Source organism: Helicoverpa zea, chromosome 17 (assembly GCF_022581195.2).
Source record: "Helicoverpa zea isolate HzStark_Cry1AcR chromosome 17, ilHelZeax1.1, whole genome shotgun sequence".
NCBI lineage: Eukaryota > Metazoa > Arthropoda > Insecta > Lepidoptera > Noctuidae > Helicoverpa > Helicoverpa zea.
This window is the reverse complement of record NC_061468.1, coordinates 1798677-1820374: the sequence shown is the minus strand read 5'-3', so window position 1 is coordinate 1820374 and position 21698 is coordinate 1798677. Positions and strand designations below refer to the sequence as shown.

The following is a 21698-nucleotide window of genomic DNA, read 5'->3' as shown; positions in this document are numbered from 1 at the left end:
TTCGTTTGATTCTTAATTATCCTTCGGGTCTCAACCGAAGACGATTACATTTTACTTGCAGATGTTTAGAGCAACGTAAATCAAAAAAAAAAAAAAATAATAAAATAAAAAATACGTTAGAAAATTAGGAAAATTTTAATTGAAGAACAAAATTGCTAGATTTTGTACAGCTTAATCATATAACATAAGAACATTTATTACCAGACAATATACATTTATCGTTTTCTTAACATAATTTGTTAATAAAATAAATGCAATTGATACTGCAGTTACGAGCTATATTATCACAATTATTTACGTGCCGAATAAGGCATTTACAAAATCATTATTATTACTGTTAGCAGTATCCCTACGGTAGTATTTAAAAAATACGTTGGAGGTATTACTCCAACCCGCGGCCTTGCGGACCACCTCTAGATTAACTCCAGATCGGTAAGCGGCAGATGTGGAAGCCGAGCGGGTACTGTGAGCTCCAAATACGGAAATATCTATGCCGCTTGCCTGCAACACTGTTTTAACCCAGCGTGCTAACGTCTGAGAACAAACTTTTTTATGAGGTCTACGCACTCCAATAAACAAGTGTTCCTCAGGCAAATTATGCCGCAAATCTCTGGTCTTTTCAATATATGTTTCAACTGCCAGAGCCGGACAAATACTGGGGTTTGTGCGAATAAAGGGCAATCTGATGAGTGGTTGGCAAGCCCCGGGCTTTGAAGTTTTAATTAAATCGCTAATTTTAATCACAATTTCATTGTCATGTTTTGATATATTTTTTAATTTTATAAGACTAATAGTTTGCATCCTTTGCGCAGATGCAATTGCTAAAAGAGAACAAGTTTTGTGTGATAAATCAACTAAATCAATATTATCATAGGGATACATTGTTGAAAGATAGTTCAGCACTATATTTGTGTCCCACGTAGTACTATATTTTGGAGTTGGAGGAGCTAGCCTATACACGCCCTTGAGGAAACGATTGACACAGTCATTAACCGTAACATGAGTGCCTAATATAATTGATAAAGCAGACCTGTGTGTATTTAAACTACTATAGCTCGCACCTTCTTCAAATTTTAATGTTAAAAAGGACAAAACTTTGGAACTATCAGCTTCGAAAATATCCAAATTTTTGTCTTTACAATATATCCACCAAGATTTAAAAGAACTACTATATTGATTTAAAGTACTAGCTGCAAAGGGAGCTATCATTATGTCTAAGGACGCTGGTGGAACGCCGCGCTTAATCATTGATTGCCTGACAATCTGGCTGCCACTAGGATAAGACTCGTATGGAGTGGATGGTGAATTCTGAAAGGAGAAAGTAGTAAGAATTTATCTGGTCCGAAGTACATTTTTTCGGATACAACAAGCCTGGACCATAAAGGGTACCAAGGCTGGGATGGCCAATAAGGTACCACAACGATACCTATTGCTTTTTCCGTTATAATTTTTTCGAGCACTCTTGTGATCAAGCAAAACGGGGGGAATGCGTAAAAGTTTATATTTTTCCAACAAATTGTGAATGCGTCTACAACCTCAGAATAAGGGTCAAGTTTCCACGACGCGTATCTTCTACATTTATAATTTTGAGCACTAGCAAAGAGATCAAATCTGAAACTTCCCATTCCGTATCGATATTGATTCGCCGAGATTCTCGATCTGCTAAAATATTATCAGACGACTTGACATAAGATGCAAATACGAAGATCCTTTTTGACTCACACCATTGCCATATCTTTCGTGCAAGATCATTTAAATGTGGGTATTGAATGCCCCCCATTCGATTTATGTATGAAATGGCCGTTGTGTTGTCAATTCGTAATAAAATATTGCATTCTTGTAAGTTAGTAGTAAATATTTTTAGCCCATAAAATGCGGCTTGTAACTCCTTTTCATTTATGTGAAGGGCCAATTCGTTTGATGACCAGTTGCCATTAGCACATTGATTGCCGCATGCCGCACCCCAGCCAGTACTTGAGGCGTCAGTGAAAATTTCCAATAAATAATAGTCATTTTTACGAATAGGTGAAAAAGAAGTCATAATTTTATTTGTCCACCATAAAAGATCATGTTTAAGGCTTTCCTCTAATTTTATAAGTTTGTTATAGTTGTCTGTATAATCTAACGCCAAGAATTTTTCTCTTTCAAACAATTTAGTGAACATCCAGCCGTAACTGACAGCTGGGCATGCGGCAGTCAAAAGTCCTATGAATTCGGCAAAAAACCTAATGGTACATCTAGTTTTACCTAAGATCTCCGATGCTCGATTTTTTATCCGAATTTTCTTCTCGTCTGGTAATTTAATAGTCATATCCGTGGTGTTAAAGATAAAACCTAAGAATTTACAAGTCTGAGTAGGTACCATGACACTTTTCTTAATATTGATGATGAACCCTAAAGATTCCAGAAGAGCACAGGTATTGCTGACGTTTTTTAAGCAGTCAGAGTACGAGCTGGCCAGGCATAAAAAATCATCAAGATAATTGACTGATAGAAAACCAGATAAACGTAGGTATTCTAAGACGGGCTTGAGATTTTTTGTGAAAACCAACGGTGCTGTGCAAAGGCCGAACGGAAGGACGTTAAATTCGTATAATTGTGACTTCCATCGAAATCGTAACTTTTTTCTGTCAGGTTTATTTATTCTAATCAAAAAATATGCATCTTTATAATAATATCTATTGTAGCCATGAAATCATTTCGATTCAATAGTCTGAGTGCCTTCCGGTAATCCTCCATTTTAAAATGATCAGTTTTAATAAATTTATTAAGTTCTTTTAAATTCAATATGAAACGATGAGTTCCGTTCGGCTTAGGCACTGTGAAAATTGGCGATACAAACTGGTTTTCACAAAACTCGCAAGGTGATATGAACTCAGCACTTAGTAGTTGAGAAACACATTGATCAATTATTTTAATTTGTGATTGCGAGTTACATGCATTATTTTGTGGCTCCGATGTTTGTGAGGGTTCTACAATGAAGGGTATTTTATACCCCTGAATCCAACTCAAAATGATCTGATCTTTAGTAATGTCATGCCATTTATCATAAAAATATGATAAGCGGCCTGCAACAGGTACCTGTCTGACGTCCTCTTCGTCTATCGTCTCCGCGTCTGGTGCCGCGCGTTGCTGGTGGGGCGGCGGACTCGCGGCGCCTCCTGTCGGCGGTCCCTCGGTGGTCGACGCGGTGCTGGGGTCGGCCGCGGCTGGACCGCTGCTGCTACGTGCGGCGGCGCCCCCCTCGAGTTTAAAGCACCCCTAGTTTGTGTTGCTGACAGGGTCCTATACTGAGGACGCTGAATTTTTTGTTTAATTTCAGAACCAGTCTTGTTTATGGCTTTCGAGGTCTTAATATGTTCTGATAATGCAGATCCAAACAGATGCTCATCGATGTTTGTATTTTTGACGGTATCTTTAATGCTTCTATTGAGAGTACTAAGCGCTGCATAACGCCGAGATAGCGACTCTTTATAATGGCTATCACATACGAGCCGACCGGCATCGCTGAGGGATTTAATAATATCCTGAGGTACTGTATTATTAGATGACAAGGCCCAATTCAAAGCTCGTCCTATAGCTGCAAGACTATTAGCAAGTTGATTTTGTTTGCTTTGACTGTATAGATCTTTCTTAATATTAACATCTGACAGAGCTGCCTTGATTTCTAAATTTAATTTAGGAGCTTTCATGTTGGGACAATTTTCTGGTGATAAGTAGCATTTCATTAGCTCCATTTGTGTTTCCTTAGATAACCCGTTGACTAATATATGCGTCCACCTTGACGCAATGTCTTTATGAAGACTATCTCCATAATTTTTTTGATTGGTAGGGTCCTCGCCTAGTAGTTGTAGAATATCTGGATCTAATGTAAATATATTCTCATCTACCGTCGGTGATGCTTGGGCTTCTTCTGCAATCGTTATCGACTGGCCAGCCTGCGCAGGTGCTACCGATTCTGCTGTAGGCACAGTAGGTGGTGCCGTCACTGAAACCAGTGTAGACGGTCCGGCGATTGGTTCTGCTGGGTCCGACGGAGAATCATCGTGGATGTTTATGACCTCATTTGCGGTATCTTCTCCTAAGGGGAAGCAATACAATAAACGAAATCAGATCTCAGACAATCAGATTAATGCAAATGCTGGGTTAACGTGGAAATACACCCTCGACACCGCTTTGCGTGGGAGTGATGCCTCAACATGCTATAGGTACATGGAGATGATGCCTCAACACGTTTTACGTGGAGAAATTGCCTCAACACGATTTACGTGGAGAAAGAAAAAACACCTCAACACGATTTACGTGGAGAAAAAGAAGAAACACCTCAACACGATTTACGTGGAGAAATAAAAGCCTCGACACAATTTATGTGGAGAAGTAGCCTCAACACGAATGTGGAGAGAACACGAACAAGTCTCGACACGATGTACGCGGAGAAAAAACTAATACACAGTTTTCACAGTGATAGTACTTACACGATTTACGTGAAGTAAATATTTCCTCATCATGGTGCACATGGAGCTACCAGTGGGTACTTATGATTATTTATCATTATGTAGGAATGGCTAACTACGACGATCAAATTGCTCACAAAATTAAATATTACAATTTGTGGGTACTTGGTAATCACTAAATTATATTTGCATGAAAACTGACCAAATTTATAAGTATTATGCACTTGTAATAAGGTTTTTATTTACCTGGCATATCCGCGTATTGTTCATATTCATCATAATAACGAACCGCGTGGTCGCTTTCTTCCGATGATGATAAACGCTGTCTTTTCCTTAATTTTGATTCCAACTTCTTAACTTTCCGCAAAATACTATTATAATCACTATCTCTCGACCTTGACCGCTTTCTTTTTCCCATTTTTCAAATTACTGAAAGCCGTTACGAAAGTAGGTGTGATTCCGATAACACAAAAACACGTAAATGACAAGCAGTGGCGCGCGCACTCGGGAGTAGGGGGGAGTGAGACAGAAGATACAGGTTTCTTTTTTTTTAGATATTATAGCTTTAAAGGTGTGACGAAGATAGCATCATATCATGTAATGCTGCAAGTAAAATGTAATCGTCTTCGGTTGAGACCCGAAGGATAATTTAAAAATTGAAGAAAAGCTGATTGCCTATTGAAATATAACTAGGGTTTATAAACCAAAACACTCCTTTTCCGTTTCCAATAGATACCTTTTGACGCAATGGGTTAAAACTAAAACACGAAACAAGCATCTTCATATATTTTGCATTAAAATTATGCCTACAGTCAGCAGCAAAATTCACATAGTATTAATATGCAAAATACCTGAAAATATCCCATAAGGAACTGTCTCGACTATAGGATGAAATCAAGTGGACATGAAAAAATTTCAAAATCAGCTTATATGACGAAATAAACGTCCGTTTACTTTAAACTTTTACAACTGTTACTATAATTTTCACCTTTTCATTTTCTTAGTAAGTAGCTGTTTTAAGAAAAACTGTCATTTCTGTTGTCGAGGAAGTTTGGCCTTAATATTTTAGTTTAGTTTGGTTAGTAGTTCAAATTGGACGAGGGTAGACCCACAGGGAAACAGCTTGTAGGTATTTCAATGTTTCTGCTAATGTACTTTTGTTGCAAACAGTACATACCTAATCGTTCTAAGAATCGATAACGGTTTACGAGTATGTATAAGAATCGATAGTTCTCGTATTCAGTGCATCTGTTGTAAGTTTCTTATTATTGTCACTTGTTTATTGGTTTTGAGAAATAATAGGAATGCAATGTCTTGTGCACAATGGGACTTGTTGAGCTACTGTGTCAGAATTATGATGTTTCTAGTTATATTTGAGGTGCTATGCTTTTAGGTTATTCATTATATGGATACGAGAAGAATTTTCCTTGGACGTGTATGAAATCGCAGGAAAGAGGTAGAAAAAGAAACTAGCATCCTATGGTTTTCCCTGACAGTCACTTTATTACCTACTTATTTCACTAATAAGCTTTTCTTTTATAGGGTTAAATTAACTGCCTAAATATTATTTGAGAGGCTTTGAGGCACCGAAGATTTTTCAATATTTAATGTAGTTTTAGCTATAGTGTCCACGTATAGCCACGATAAGCCTATTTTATTTAACCTAAGATATGTAGAGTCGATTAGCGCGTCTTGCGTATACATCAGCCCCTCCTATTCATAGTTTATGATCTACAGTGTAATATTGAACTTTAAACCAAACCAGCATAAACTTGAACGCAATAAATTAATGAATTATTGTGCAACTTGAATTATTAATTTTAATTAAAAATTACGAGAAATGGAATTATTATTCATTAAAGTGTGCGTATCGTGTAATTCAGAATGTTCATTATAATTAATTCTATTTTTAATGCGGGAATTAAACTAAGTAAGTAGTTAAATCTTTCTTTGATGAGACCTACAAAGTTGTCTTAGTTAGTTGCGCCACTTTTATTTCAAAAATATACCATTTTGTGATTTTTGTTTCATTTTTCACAAACAACATCTAGTGAGATGAATATTTGAATAGCAGAAACAACACACGATGATTACATAATTGTTGAGAGAAAAGTTTTCTCAAACAATTTTCTTTCAAGTGGCAACATGTTTGAAGTTCACCAGGAAAGCTTGTAAAAATTCAATGCATAGGTATAGAATATTTATTCCTTTAACACAGGAAGGAGTACCCATGACCTACAAATAGTGAACTGCATTTATCTTCAGCTGGAGAACTCTAATCTCCATCATAGAAAATGACTTATTGTTGTCAGTTATCTATCTAAACTGCAACAGTACTTCTCCCACATCCAGTGATGCACGCAAGAAGGTTTCGTGTCATATGCACTTGACCTTCTTAAAGGACCACCAATGACGTCAATCGCAATTAGTCAATATCAATTAATTTAGCAAATTAAAACGGATATTACGATTTTTCTGATTATCATATCCACTTCATTGCGTATTTGAGGGCCACTAAATAAATTTCTTTAAGATTCTGTAATTTTATTGATTAAAATAAGGTGTGGGTAAAAATTCAAATTTCATAAAATAATGATGGTACGTATAATCCTGTACATGGAATTTTGTTGTGATCTTCCATTTTAATGTGACCAGATGCCAATAGCCGATGCATCCTGAACTTCGCTTGTTGTAAAAATCTATATCTATACAAATATTATAAGCTGAAGGGTTCATTTATTTGTTGGCTTGAACGCGCCAATTTCTCAAACTACTATTTCAATTTGAAAAAAGAAATTAAACGCTAGATGTCCTATTTATTGACAGAATAGGCTACGAGATTTTTATCCAAATGCACGAAGAACAACGGATTCACGGGAGAAACCGCTAATGTTTACTCAAATTCTGCAAACAATGTTGCAGTATTACTGTTTCAATTATTACAGGATTCCTATATCCTACAGACTGTTGATTGATACGATGATGACTATCCTAATGTGTTTTTGATACAATCACAGAGTATTGCGATAAATACATACCTACTTATAGATCAGTAATGACATAATTATCTAAGTTATTAAGGCAAAGTAATAAATGTAATTTAGAATGAAGGTTTCGGAATGCTAGTCGATTTGTTACGTTAAGTTTATATTTGTAGTTATGGTGTTATTAATTTTGAAGACTAATATGTTATTTGTGGTTTTACTTGACCACTGTATGTAACGTCGTAAACAGAAGTATTAGTAAGTAAGGTCCAAAAACAAAGTCCTAAAAAGTTTTAATAAGGTATGCTGAAAATCTCTGAATTGAAAGTACAATCGCTTAAATTATTGAAGCTTTCTTAATATTTAATTTAATTTTATAGATAAGTATAAAGTTATATTTATCCATGTAAGTGAGACATCACCATAATATCTAAAATTATTATAATTTCTATAATAAAATACATTTTTTTTTTCGCCAAGGACCAATAATCAATAATTTATCATCGAATTTAATTAACATTTAAAAAGAATCTCATTTCTTTCACGGTCCAAAAAGTTTGACATTTGCCTTTGACCTTGTAAGGTCACAAAAATATTGTCCTTGAAATTATTTGTCCTTTTTCCTGTCTTTGGCTGTATCCAGCCTCCTAAATAGGGGAGAAATAATTTTATTTCGATTCTCCAGAAATGAATTATTAGGTAAATCAGTCAAAGATCATTTAATCACAGGAAGGACCAAAAATTCCATCTCAAAAACACTGGTCCTTCTATCCGGCCTTGGACCAAAATCAACTTCATCTTCCAATCATTTCACCGAAATGTCATTACTTACGCAAAAAATGTATCCGTATGTTTGTTAAAAGTGGCATCATTATGAACTAGAATGAATTTTGTAATTCACCTATCATCCGTTGTGTATATATATGCTGGCTGGCCCGTCGTTCTTACATTCAAGAGTTCACCTCCGACCTGACAATATGAAGCTGGTGAGTTGAGACTCGATTCTATTCGTTAGACGATTGAATCGAGTGGGCGGGAATCGATTTTGGGAGTTAGTGTTGGATTTCGGTTTCGGTTATCGTGTCGTTTGAGTGATTGGATTTTGTTTTAAATTAATTTATTATTTAAAATTGTAATAGTGCTTTTATAATTAGACTCAGTTTTACCTACCTGTTAATAATTTTCAAAAAATATTTTCATAATGATAAGTGGTTAAAGTGTTATTAATATTTTGATTAATTATTATCTTTAGTTCGATTAATTTTATATTTTTTTTCACAGCTTTAAATGTATAAAAATACATAGTAACAAATAGATAATAAACATCAATTTTTCTCAAACCTGCAATAATTTGCGGTTATGCAAACGATTGCACCAAAAAATTCGCACGGGCGAAACTGAAAAATACAACTCTGCTCACGCGGTTAATTAACACTAGATTACACGCCTATCTTCTTAGAAACATTAGTTTTATTAGGTCACGATCTTTGCTAAATAGTGAAAGTTTTTCTAAGAACAGTTCCCCTAGAAATAATTCCTGAAAATAAGAGATGTAGGTACTTATTAGTGAGAGAGATATTGTTTTGAATTAATCGCATTTTTGATTTTTTTGTAGGCAATGTGCAAGTTAAAAAGTCTAACCGACTTGCATTGTACAAAATTCGAAAAAAATACAAAATATTTCGTTTCGTTTAATCATTTTGTTTCAAGAACAAACACCAACTGAAACAAGACAAAAAATCCAAAAAATAATTTGTCCGTTTTGTTTGGCATTCTCATCGTTCTTGAGTTGGTGTCAAAATGTAAGACAATGGGTGGGACGGTGATACTATCTGATCTATTACACACTTGCGCAAGAGTGCGCCTTGTGCAATGCTAAGTGTTTGTTAGGGTCAAAAGTAAAGGTTCCGTGTAATAGGACCAGTATATTTTTCAGTCGCGAAACGTAAAATGTAACTTAGATGACACTTAACAAAATGTTTTTCTAATTTGATTAAATTATACAAACGTAATTTATGCTAAATATAACAAGAAGTAAACATTCAATTGTTCGCGGATTTTCACACGGAACTCTAAAGGTCGTTTAATTAAGTTATGGCCCAAAAGGGCCTTTAATTTTGGCATTGTTTAACATGGTGTTACATGGAAACTAGTTTATTATATGAATGCCTACAGCCTCATTATGGTTGTCATATTTTAAACGATACAAATATTCAACATAAAAAAGCTTCATCATTGATAAAGACACATTAAAATATCCAAAAAAAAAAACGCAATTTATCATTTTTATATTTTTATCTGTACCACAATTTTTAACATGTAATCTAACTATCCCCAATCTCCCCAGATCCTGATCTCTGCCCTCTTCGGCCTGGCTGCTGCCGCCTACGCTCCTCAAGCGTACCAGGAACAGTCCAACCGCCCCCAAGCGGCGTACGAGAAGAATGCCAGGATCATCGCCCTGGACTCCGACGTGAAAGAGGACTCCTTCAGATACAACTACGAAACTGAGAACGGAATCAAGGCTGAGGAACAGGGTCATGAGGTATGTATCCTTAACTCTTAAGGGATTTTTCAACTGCTTCTAAAAGACTTCTAGATTTTGCCAAATATGTTGGGGTCGCCTTCCAGTCTTATTGGATGCAGCTGAGTACCAGTGTTTTACATGGAGTAATTGCCTATCTAACCTTCTCAACCCAGTTACCCGGGCAAACCCTTGGTAAGACCGGTTGACCTGAGGGTGACCTGAGCAGCAGACAATTTCTGCTTTGTCTTTCCATTATGACTGTCAAGTGTTAAATTAACAGTCGGGACCCACTTATTTCATATGCCTTCCGAAACACGGAAGACTTAAAACTTGCTGAAATATGATAGACATAAAATACTCATGTTTACAATGATGTAGTAATTGTCTGTCTTTACTTAATAACCCAGTAACCGAGTAGAAATAACTTTAAAAGATTTACAGCTTGTAATAGAGGCTTACAGTAACCTCCTTTTAGACACACTTGGCAAAAAGTTTTTATCAAATGCCATTGAAAAAATTATAATATCCTTTTCTAAAAATATCTTGATGTCATGGCCATCTTTATTGTTTTGCTTTACATGGCAATTTGCCATATTTATAAGCATCCTGTGCCAGGATTGTAAAGTTATTAATAATGCAAGGAAATACGCTATTGTGTTAGTCTAGACACTGCAGGAAAATAATACACGACTTCAGTTACAAGAATAATAAAACAGCTCATTTATAATGTACATACATTTTCCCGTTTTCACAATATATTGGCTTATTTTCGATTTCTAAGTAACGATAAAGTATACAGATAAAGCTTCAGAATAACACTAATCAATTTATAAAAAAAGACATTTACATTATGCTACAAAAAATCATTTAAATAAAAAGCTGCTATTCACGCATCATTAAGAATTAGAAAACAGACAAGACAAAAGACGATCCAACGACAATAAAATTGAATATCGAAAACAGTAATGGTGTTTAACTTAAAATAGTTAAGACTAAAATAATACTGGCCACTTTATGACACATTTGTCAATATCGTCACTTAATAAAATGTGACATTTGTTTCGCCGACAAAGCAGTGTAGAGGCCTAAGTGTCGATAAAAACCTAATGTTATTAGGACACAAGTGAATGTAGCCCATCCTCTCAATTTGATCACTTAGTTGCTTGTTACGACACTTGATGGGTGGTCTAGCTTGCAACTTAGATTTTACTAGCGGACAATTACTTGTAAGTTGTAGAGGAAAAATTTTCTGGGAAGAACGTTAGCGTGTCACAATATTTTAATTTCTTTTTCAAAAAATATTCGCAATTTTTGTATCAACTACATTTTCAGTCAAAAGTTAATTTTAATTAAAGAAGTCGTATTTTTATCAATTAAATTACTGTATCTAATTATACTCACATAGTTTTGATATAAATTCAGTAAATAAAATAAATAATTTATAATATTTTAAGCCTATATCAAATCATCATTAATTTCAACCAAGACTCTAAAATGTCAAAACTTTCAATAATCGTGTCGTACCCGTGAGGTCTAAAGTCTAAAGCGCTTCACAGATGACCTAGTAATCTTTTTCTCAATGGCTCGGCTCGCCCATATATGAGGCGCGTCTGAAAGGGCACTGACCAGCCAGAAAGGTCAGGATTATGCAAAATTCTTGCGGTTTCTAAATTATTAGATCTGTTTGTTGGTTTGTCAATCGGGATTTTTGTCTGTGTTCTTAAGCAATTTTGAGTGGAGAAGAGTCAGCAGTTTTTTTATAGGTTTGAAGATATTCCAATACATTGTAACTCTTGAAGACCAGTAATTAGTAAATTAGTCAGTTATAATACATACTTGCTTAGTTACAAAATAAGCCTACATATAACTTCAATGATTAACGACTTGAATTATCCCGTACCTATAGTTGATGTTGCGAGTTCAAAATTATGAATTTCTCTATAAACATAATTAATGTTTCTGACTTACTGAACAACCATCCTGATTGATAGATTTATGTAATAACCTTAACTTGTATGTTATTTATTAGATAATGTGAGGTAATTTTATGTATGAGTAATTCTAGTGTTTGATCTTGGTAGACTTTCTTATTTTAACGCATTGAACTAGTGATAGGTAACAAATAAATTCCATATCTAGCAGTAGTAAAATATATGGCAGTAAATTGATTAACTTTCCGAGTTAACGAATCGCAAAATAATACCTTGAAATGGGACAATAAATAAAAAGTCATATGATGAATATCTTTTAAGGTCTAAGTTCACAACATTGTTTTAAAATGACATTATCTTTGAAAAACCATCACACCAAAAAACCTAACAATTTACTCTAAGATCAAAATATGACCTTCCCGAAAAACCACAAAAGGCCAAGGTCTAAAACGCAATTGTATCAATTAACCCCAATACCAGATACCAGTGAACGTAATACGTAACAATTTACTGAACATACATTATAACATTGACATTTAGATAATCACTATTTAGACCATTCATCTTCTGATATAAACATTTTGTTAATCTTGTAAATCACGTATGTAATTTACGAATACCATACTAGAATATCATTCTTATAATAGATTAATCTTTAGAAGGAAACAATTTTTGAACATTATTTTTTCAACCTTCGGCAAAGTTTGAAAAGATTATTTTAATTTCAAGTTCTGTAATATGATCACAATGTTACTTGATAGAATGTTATCAAGATGATTTCACAGATAGCAAGATCGAAGAAAACTTTCGCTAAAGCAAAATAAAATAAAAAATCCAAATGATTGCCAAGCAGTATTGACAGCCCATATCAGATTACTATTACAATGTTACAAATTTTATCTAAAATCCCTTTAACTTTATATATCACTAACGAAATCTCCCTTAAATCTTCCAGGCTGACGGCATTGAAGCTCAGGGCGGTTTCCAATACACTGGTGACGATGGCCAGGTCTACTCCATCAGCTACGCCGCCGGCCAGGGTGGTTTCCAGCCCCAGGGTGCTCACATCCCCACCGCCCCCCCAGTACCTGAGGAGATCCTGAAGGCTCTGGAACAGAACGCTCGTGATGAAGCCGCTGGCATCATTGATGATGGTAAGTGGAACTTTCTAGAAGGTTTTGACATGGCTGCGGGATTGTTCGAAAGAGTTACCTCGACCCTGGCACATAAAGGGCTTAAGAAGGAACATGACGGGTTTTAGTCAGTAAGAGTCTGACACTCCTTTTACTGTTAATCCACAGAGCTTCTGATAGATCAGGGTTCTAATAGGAAGGGGTCATGAGATAATTGATGTCACAATGTTTTGGATTACGGTAATCGCGTCGCTGAGAGGTAGCCATTACGATTACGAAATAATAGTAATGGTAATCACTAAGTTATATTATTACGGAGTCGCTAAGATTTGAAATGATGTTGCTATACTCGTTGATAAAGTGCGCAATGTAACGTAAATTAAAGTACTTAAGAACATGTTTATGAATCCTACTTTGTAAATAATCGTTTCCTTTATGAACTAATGTTAATTTATTCCTTTTTATTGGCTAACATTCTACTTCATAGAGCTGTCCTATATTTATTACCACACTTTCAATTGATCGTTAAATACTAACAACACCTATCGAAGCTCGTTAATTTATTATTGATATATTATTACAAATTATTACCATTTTATGAGTTTCTCCATATTTATTACAAGCAAGTGATGACATCTCATTTTACTTTATTGTAGGTACTTGCACATTTGAGACAACAAATGGATAGTGTTGTAAATTCGAGATAAATCACAGCTTATCTTTATCTAGAATAATCTAAAACAGACCTGAGAAAATCTGACGAAATACTTACTCGCAATATCTTTGAACTTTGATCTATTTACTTAAGATCGGTTCATTGTTTAAGTTAATAAATAGCCTTTATTTTAAAGCAAAAAAACTTACTCTTTTTTCTATAAAAAAGAGTAAGTTTTTTTTCATAGTTTCGTTAGTTTGTTACAGCCTTTTTATCGTCCCACTGCTGGGCACAGGCCTCCTCTCACACGGAGAAGGATAGGATAGTCCTCTTCATAGTTTAGGATAGATTATAGATATTATAGATATATTAACAAAATCAGGAATTACCTATACAATTTTAAAAGCTTATTTTACACAACAAAGGATCTCTAAATAGTGAACAAACAAGCAAATTGTTTTAGAATGTCACTGTTAGACATAGACTAATAGCGGCGATTAGCTATCAGATAGGGCGGCGGTAATTTGTGGGAAATGTCACTGAGAGTGCATGAGGTGGAGCGTCTAAATGTCTTCATTGGTCTGTGGTTTAGAGGGTGATTCTGAATATTTTAGGTTTTGTGGATTAAAGAATTTAAATGAATTAATCAAAAGAAATATCGTTATATGTATCTATATTACTGGGGATTAACTGCCTACAAATTAATCAATTTAAGATTTTTTACTTCATAGACCTTTTTTGTGGCATTGGATAAATAGAAAATGGCCCAGTTTTTTTCTCAGTTAACATTTAAGTCTAAATCTTACTTTAATCCATATCTGCTTACTACCTAACAAAATATAGCATGTTCAAACATCAAACAAAGCCTGTAAACAACAAAACATCCATAATACAAATAACTTAACTGAATCACCTGTAGCTTGCACTAGTACACTGACCTTTGCAATATTACCCAATGACCCCTCACTATGACCGCTCAATCGCTCTTATCTCCCTAACAATAAAGTTCAAATTCCTTTGACAAGCCACTTAATACGATTCTTGAAGCTTCCACCACAACCTTGCAGTTGTGTAAGACTTTATGCCTTGGTACTAAGGTCGAGTTTTGATTGCTTGTGTGTTGGTTGTAAGGTTGTAAATGATAAACTACGGGAACTAAAGTTTTAGAGGATAATGGCTACTGTATTACTGAACAATAGGTCAGTGCAGTGAAGGGATTGTCTCACGAAGATTTTAAGGTCATGTGGAGATGGTCGGTTGAGACCGTTGGGGCTAAGAAGTAGGCGATTTTGGTTTTTGCAGGCAGATCTTCTAGTGGGATAGGATTCAATTTCCATTTTGTATAGCTCCTTTCTAAATAATGGTTTTTTCAAATTTCTATTAAATTTATTTTGTCAAAGAAATTAATTAATTTCGACTCCTAATGACAAATCTATCTATCTATATCTCTTTTAACTTATGAAGCTTTTTAGTGCTCATCAAATTATGAAATCAACTTTACCCAATAATTTTAAATGTCAAATAATTATAATAAGAGAATGCACATTATTGACCTATAACTGTTGAAGATGATGTTTCACAACATTTTCACATTTAAGAACGATCCATCATTCCAAAATTATATTCACAGTTGATGTAGTCTTGAAATAGTTTTCGTAATTACGTTTATGGTTCACAGATTATACATTAATAAAAGCTAATTATTTTATGATGAAAGGAACAAAATATTTTGAGTTTTAGTCCAAACTTAAACTCGTCTTTACACAATAGTAAGAACGTTTTAGGTTACAGTTTCATCCTTATTTAATAATTCGTGATGTGATTAAGTTTTAAAAATGTTTCCTATAATTTTCAGGTCAATACAACCCCGGTAAATACGGAGACGCTAGCGCCGGAGCCGCTGCCTACGCTGCTCAGCCCCAGTTCGCGAGAGCGCAAGCTTCCGCCGGTTACAGACAACAAGCTTACAAATACTAAATAACATCCATCAGTATTTAGATATATTTCATTTTGCAAAACAAAAACACAAAAAAAAACAAGTAGAGCAATTTTCATATCGTTTTTACACACACATGTAAAGGAATAACCTTATTGGTCGTCCTGTATGAATGAAACAAACGCACACTTAAAAACTCGTGCGGTGATTCGATGTTCAAATAATAAAACGATACGAAAAATGCTCTACTACATTTTTTTATAATGAGGCTCGTCTGTAAGTACATTTTGACAATAATATAATTGTGATATTTGAATTTAACTGTAAAGTTAAACGTTCTAGAATTAGTGTTACGCCAGTGGCTCTGGATATTTTTGTTTGTCAAAATATGCGTACAGATAGAAAAAATTAAAAGTTATCAATAAAATGGAGTATAAAAAATATTGTAACAATGAGTAAGTGTAATCTGATATAGTCATAATGGTTACCAGTGAGATGAAGCGAAGAATGCTATTATTTATTCTATGAATAAAACTTATACCTTTTTCTACAATACCTTCTGATTTTCATTGAAATTCCTGATAACCAATACTCAAATTCATCTTTCTAAAAATTACAACCAAAAATATGATTAAACTGCAAAGGACAATATTATAAGGACATTACCAAGTAAAATACGAAAAGTAGGTACAAAAGCCTAGCAAAAACAAATTAAATTAATTACCCTCAATCTAGGCTACAGCCTGTCTTGACGGTCAGATTGGCGGAGTCAGATATAACAAAGTAAAAGTAATGAATAGGTACATACAACTTAAGTTAATTACAAGAGGCTTCAAAATGACCTAAAAATCTAAACATAAAATGAAGAAGCCCACTATTTTTCTAAAAAATTTCTCATCCCTTTCTATCTTTCAAAATTTTAATCACATTCACTATCCGAAACATTCATCAAAATAAACCCAACACTAACAAACAACAATAAAACAAGCCACAAACATAATCATAATAAAATTATACCTATTACCTAGTAGCAGCTATTTCTAAACAAGATGAACAATTTCAACCTTGACACAAAGATCTGGACTAAGTCAGAAATACCACACTCTAACAATATATCTGATGCAAGATATAAATTGATAGATGACTCTGTCCAAAGATATATGGCGCAAGTAGGCCTAAAATTGACAGCTGATGAAATATATTAAGAAATTGTATGATAAAAATCTTGTTTGAAAATTTCCATAAGTCAATTACTTCTAATTTACAAGTTGTTTTAATAAGAGCAATGTAATTGCATAAGTATGTAATTATCATGGGTATTTAAGCTACCTTAAGTTAAATTACTGTAGAAATAACCGGGTTCTTTGCTGACCGCTTTGGTCAAACGTGGGGGCGCGAAAGATAAAGAGTAATTAGTGTAATTAGCAATATGATAATCAGAAATTATGGGCATCTGATGCAACCAACTTCTGTCTTCAACCTAAAGTTAATTAAGTACAGGATAATCCATCCAGGCTAGATTTATACTATAACAAATAATTCGGATATGGTATTTGTATTAGTAGGCAAGAACGAGATGACACTGAAGTGAGATATTAACCTATAGAAATCGTTATAGATTATATTCAAGATGTAGTGAAAAATTACAGGTGGGAATTAATAGCGTTTTACAGTTCCTTGAGGTGATGGGATAGTTACACGAGCGAGTTCACACACATTTTATTTCAGCACTTTTTACAAAAATATACATAAGACAAATCAAATCCTGATTCTGACAAATAAAGATTCCATTGATTAAGTTACAGTTATTATTCGATTTACATTGAATTTAGTCACATTTTATTTTTTTTACAATGAACCATAATATAAAGGTGGTTTGTCTTGAGCCTACTAACATTGCTAATAACAAAGTAGCAAGTAGAACCTGAATATTTTCGTCGAGCAGCGACGTCCTTATTGAAATCGATTTTGTGAATAAGAACTACTAGCCATTTTCCCGCGGTGATATTCGTGTCCCATGGGAACTACTACCCGTAACGGGATAAAATATTGCCTATATTAGATACTCCAGAAAAGTGTAGTTTTATAACTGTGAAATGAGTTTTCAAATTGGTTCAAACAAACAAACAAAAAATGTTTCGCCTTTTCTATATTAGTATAGACCGATGGTAAGTTTTTTCCCGCAGTTCCACCAGCAACAGCATCCCGATAGAACTACTTCCCGCAGCCGGATAAAAGAAGCCTATATCCGTTCTCTAGCTTGTTTAGAATATTTGTATAACTATTTACCCATTTAAATCGCATTGTGACAGACAGACCGAGTTACTTTCGCATTGCTAATAATTATAGTATATGTTTGAATGTCTACATTTGTGTCTAAAGTTAGGAAGTTTAACAACAATGGATTTAAATATCATTAGCGAAATCACGTAAGTTTAATACAGAAGGAATACCCTACCACTGAAAAACCTTTTTGCCAATACCTACAATGTGTTCGTAGATATTTATAAAGTAACTTCAGGTAAAGCCACGGAAAATCTTTTAAGAGATAATAAACTTTTTAACATAGCCAGACGTCGACAATTGCAATCCTAAATAAATAATATTTACAGCCCCATCTAGCTAAAGATACAATCGCTACTAAAGTTATTGCGAGCTTTAGAATGATGAAGGCTTTTGTAAGCTAGCTAAGATCTAATCGCACTAGTTTACGGTCTACGCCAAAGATGGCGTTGACCGCAATTATAAAATGTTTGATGTGTGCTTCAAAGCTTTAAAGATTTCGACTGTATCATAATACATATTTGTACTAATATTATAAAGATGAATTTTTGTTTGGCTGTATCCGTTGAACTAGGGAACTACTGGTCTATCCTTTCAGTTTTAGATAGCCTTTATTTTCAAGGCAGGCTTTTTAACTGGGTGAGTGAAATAGTTTCAAGTGGCAGAAGATTATCAGATCTTTTATAAAACAGAAGTGTAAGCGGGTAAGTAAAGAAAGAAGAAAAAAAAAACATTTCAAATGGTTTTATAGCTGTGATCTTCTTTATTAACATACATACATTGAAAAACCTACTTATTTTACGCTTACTAACTAAAATCCAGACACAATTCAGCTTTGTTCTACATATTAAAAAAAATATGTTATTTGTCAATATAAGAACCACAAAAATCTACCGCTTTCATACTCTATCCTCGAAATACTCAAACGTTACTTATTTTTAAGTATCTACTATTTGAGTAGTGCTTAATATTGAGTGACGTTTCAGTATTTGGACGATACTTACAAAATACTTTTAACAGTCTTTTAGTCAGCCCACGCTTCATACATTCCATGACTTCCAAAAAGCTCTTATATTGACAAGTAACATTATTTCAGTCCATAGAATCAGTACCGGTAACCGCTGTTAGCGTTGAAACCACCCTGATGATTTGCGGACCCGAAACCGCCGTTTTTACCACCTCCATGCTGTTCTGGGTGGTATTTTCCTGGGGAAACAAGTAAAATTAGTAAATCTGTTAAAAAGAATACAATAACCTTTCATATATTTTGAAAATATGTGAAGTTTTAATAATGAACATCAAAAATTTAAGTTTATATGTGAAATAGAATGCAAACAATTAAAAATATAGTTCGTAAAGTGCATGATACTATGTGGTCACATCTGGCTATTAAGGGATCTTCCTTCTGTATTTAATAACACAAAATACTATTGTTTTTCTTTTTCAAAGCAAGAGAAAATCAAGACGAAAAATAATAATTATTAAATAAATTTTATTTCAACAAAGTTTTTTTTCAAATTATTGTTGAATAGAATTAATTGCTTACCATCATCAAAAATGCCAGCAGCCTCATCCTGCTCATTCTTCCTCAAAGCTTCAAGAATAGCTTCAGGAGTCGGAGGTGGTACCGGCAGATGTTCACCCTGGGGTCTGAAGCCACCTTCTCCTGAGGTATAGGTCACTGTATATGTGATGCCATCGTCACCTTTGTAGGAGAACCCGCCTTGAGCCTGTGCGGGGTTCCCTGCTTCTTCAGCTCGGATGCCGTTTGAGGTTTCGAAGCCGAAGTGGTAGCCTGGAAGAAGATTAGTGACAGATATTAAAGATACTCTATATTCACTAAATATGAATAACGTAACTTTTGAACTCTTAAAAATATTATTAAGGCTTCATGAATAGGTGAGCAGCTACGATATTGTACAAAAGAGTTATTGCGACGCTAGTGTACAAAAAGCTCCAGAGGGAACATACATATGAAGAGTTAAGTCAGTAGAAGTCTGATTCTCCGTCCCACTGATAACTTCAGGCTTGATAAAAAGATTTGATATGTGTAGATGAAAAGCTAAGTAAACACTTTATCTATGACTTATTCATGTATATTTAGTTAGTTTCTAGTATGCGAACGAAGTAAAATTAATAAATGTACTGTGAGTATGACAGAGGCAAGGCCAAAATCTGTAGATGAAGATACTGATTATAAGAATTTACACCAAAAATAACAACTCTAAATGAAACAAATATACTCATTGAATATGTGAATGGACTTATTTGGAGCACGTACGCGATGGGCTTGAACTGATGCTCAACCTTGACATTACCGAGTGGTAACAAGGGCACTTTCATTATTGTTTTGTGAAATACAAAGCGTATGCAGCTATTGAGTTCAAAACCTTTTGTTTAGATACAAAGATCTGTTGGATCGTTAATCTAGTGAGTAACAATTATTTGGATGCTTTGTTTTTAGAAGTTGTCTAGACATAGTAAAGTCTAGCTTTTCTAGAATGATGCATACTTGTTGATGTTGTAAATCATATCATGAACATTGACCGAATCGTAATTTAATCATTAATTTACTTCTTTACTTTCACCATACTATAATAAATCGAGCATAAATAGAATTTCATTCATTAGTTACTAATTAAAATATCTATTCTAGATAGTGAAATAGAACTGTAGTATGTAACTTCAATAACTTTCGTAATCTGCTGTTATGTTGCAGTCTACCTTCCATAGAGTCACTACTTTCATGTCCCTAAATTACTTACTTCCATCTTCACCAACATCCTGGTCCTGTTTCAACGTTGCAGCATTCTTCTCCGCATCCTGCTGAGGTCTTCTATTGCCATCGCCGCCGCTACCTCCAAATGACGAGCCCTGGTAGCCACCCTGGCCTCCATATCCACCTTGAGACTGGGGTATGTAGCTCCTGGATGGAATCTGAGCTGCGCTGACGGCGAAGACAATTAAGGAGAAGATAATTAACTGGAAAGAGGGGAAAGGTGTGAATAAATCAATCAATCAATAAATCAAATCAAAACGTTTGTTCGCGTTCATTACCTATAAAAAAGCGAATATACTTATAAAAAGCACACGAAAAAAAACAGGATAAAATAATAAAAAAAAAAACAGAAAAATATGGTAAGAGGAAAAATATGCGTCACAATCACGCGAAAAGGCCTTCGCTCAGCATCAGGAGCGACCCTATGCGAGACAGAGTCGCGCCGCTGGTTTTCAGCGATGGCCAAATGGATATAGGATAGTATTGTCAGTCTATAGACGTATTCTGATTAGAATCTAAAGGATTAGCTACTGTGGCTCAAGATTGTTTTTATATTATTGACATCCTTGTCATAAGTTCCTACTGTAAATGATAAGTTATGCTTAATTACTTTGAAAGAATGCTCTTTACTTTATTGAACCCTACTACAAAAGCATAGTTCTTGATTGTTTTGTTATCTACATAATAGTAGTTGAACTGCAGGTCCATATTTGTATCTTTAATGTAAACACTTACCAGATGCATTGTACGTTTGTCTTTTGCACTACAAAAGGCGAACTGTGCAGTTTAGTAGAATATCATCCTTTTTATACGTGGACAAATATCGTTAATTTTCAATTAAAGTTCGATATTATTGGATGACATCGGATAAAGCCTTGAATTTTTAATAAGTTGTACTTGATAAAACGATATCAAAAACTTGAATTTGTACTTTCTATTTCAATACCAAAATGATGGTCAAAATATATCGCGCTCTTGATCTTTTTCAAGGACATCATAAGACCTGTTGTAAGTTT

The 21698-nt window shown here is 34.4% G+C and overlaps 3 protein-coding genes across 3 annotated transcripts; 1 reads left to right on the top strand and 2 right to left on the bottom strand.

The window, feature by feature from the left end:
* Positions 1-112: 112 nt before the first annotated feature.
* On the bottom strand, positions 113-4925 carry LOC124638412. The gene is made up of 3 exons (XM_047175368.1): positions 4701-4925; positions 3082-4081; positions 113-1308 (listed from the first exon to the last, which is right to left on the bottom strand). The coding sequence occupies exons 1-2, from the start codon at positions 4870-4872 to the stop codon at positions 3102-3104; spliced, it is 1152 nt and encodes a 383-aa protein (XP_047031324.1). The 5' UTR covers positions 4873-4925; the 3' UTR covers positions 113-1308; positions 3082-3101.
* A 3436-nt stretch (positions 4926-8361) lies between these two features.
* On the top strand, positions 8362-16175 carry LOC124638222 (cuticle protein 3-like). The gene is made up of 4 exons (XM_047175121.1): positions 8362-8424; positions 9786-9983; positions 12852-13050; positions 15540-16175. The coding sequence occupies exons 1-4, from the start codon at positions 8362-8364 to the stop codon at positions 15659-15661; spliced, it is 582 nt and encodes a 193-aa protein (XP_047031077.1). The 3' UTR covers positions 15662-16175.
* A 2770-nt stretch (positions 16176-18945) lies between these two features.
* On the bottom strand, positions 18946-21426 carry LOC124638404 (pupal cuticle protein 27-like). Its single transcript, XM_047175360.1, has 4 exons — positions 21418-21426; positions 20669-20885; positions 19450-19698; positions 18946-19109 (listed from the first exon to the last, which is right to left on the bottom strand). Exons 1-4 carry the CDS (start codon positions 21424-21426, stop codon positions 19009-19011), a joined length of 576 nt encoding a protein of 191 aa, XP_047031316.1. The 3' UTR covers positions 18946-19008.
* Between the last annotated feature and the right edge of the window lie 272 nt (positions 21427-21698).

Excerpts from the sequence above, each read along its gene's own strand:
- LOC124638404 (XM_047175360.1), bottom strand. Across the intron at positions 19,699-20,668 it reads GGATGTTGGTGAAGATGGAA|GCTACCACTTCGGCTTCGAA; the intron begins GTAAGTAATTTA and ends ATCTTCTTCCAG. Across the intron at positions 19,110-19,449 it reads TGCTGGCATTTTTGATGATG|GAAAATACCACCCAGAACAG; the intron begins GTAAGCAATTAA and ends TTGTTTCCCCAG.
- LOC124638412 (XM_047175368.1), bottom strand. The coding sequence starts at position 4,872 with ATGGGAAAAAGAAAGCGGTCAAGGTCGAGAGATAGTGATTATAATAGT. Across the intron at positions 4,082-4,700 it reads ACAATACGCGGATATGCCAG|GAGAAGATACCGCAAATGAG; the intron begins GTAAATAAAAAC and ends GCTTCCCCTTAG.
- LOC124638222 (XM_047175121.1), top strand. The coding sequence starts at position 8,362 with ATGCTGGCTGGCCCGTCGTTCTTACATTCAAGAGTTCACCTCCGACCT. Across the intron at positions 8,425-9,785 it reads GACCTGACAATATGAAGCTG|ATCCTGATCTCTGCCCTCTT; the intron begins GTGAGTTGAGAC and ends CAATCTCCCCAG. Across the intron at positions 13,051-15,539 it reads CGCTGGCATCATTGATGATG|GTCAATACAACCCCGGTAAA; the intron begins GTAAGTGGAACT and ends TATAATTTTCAG.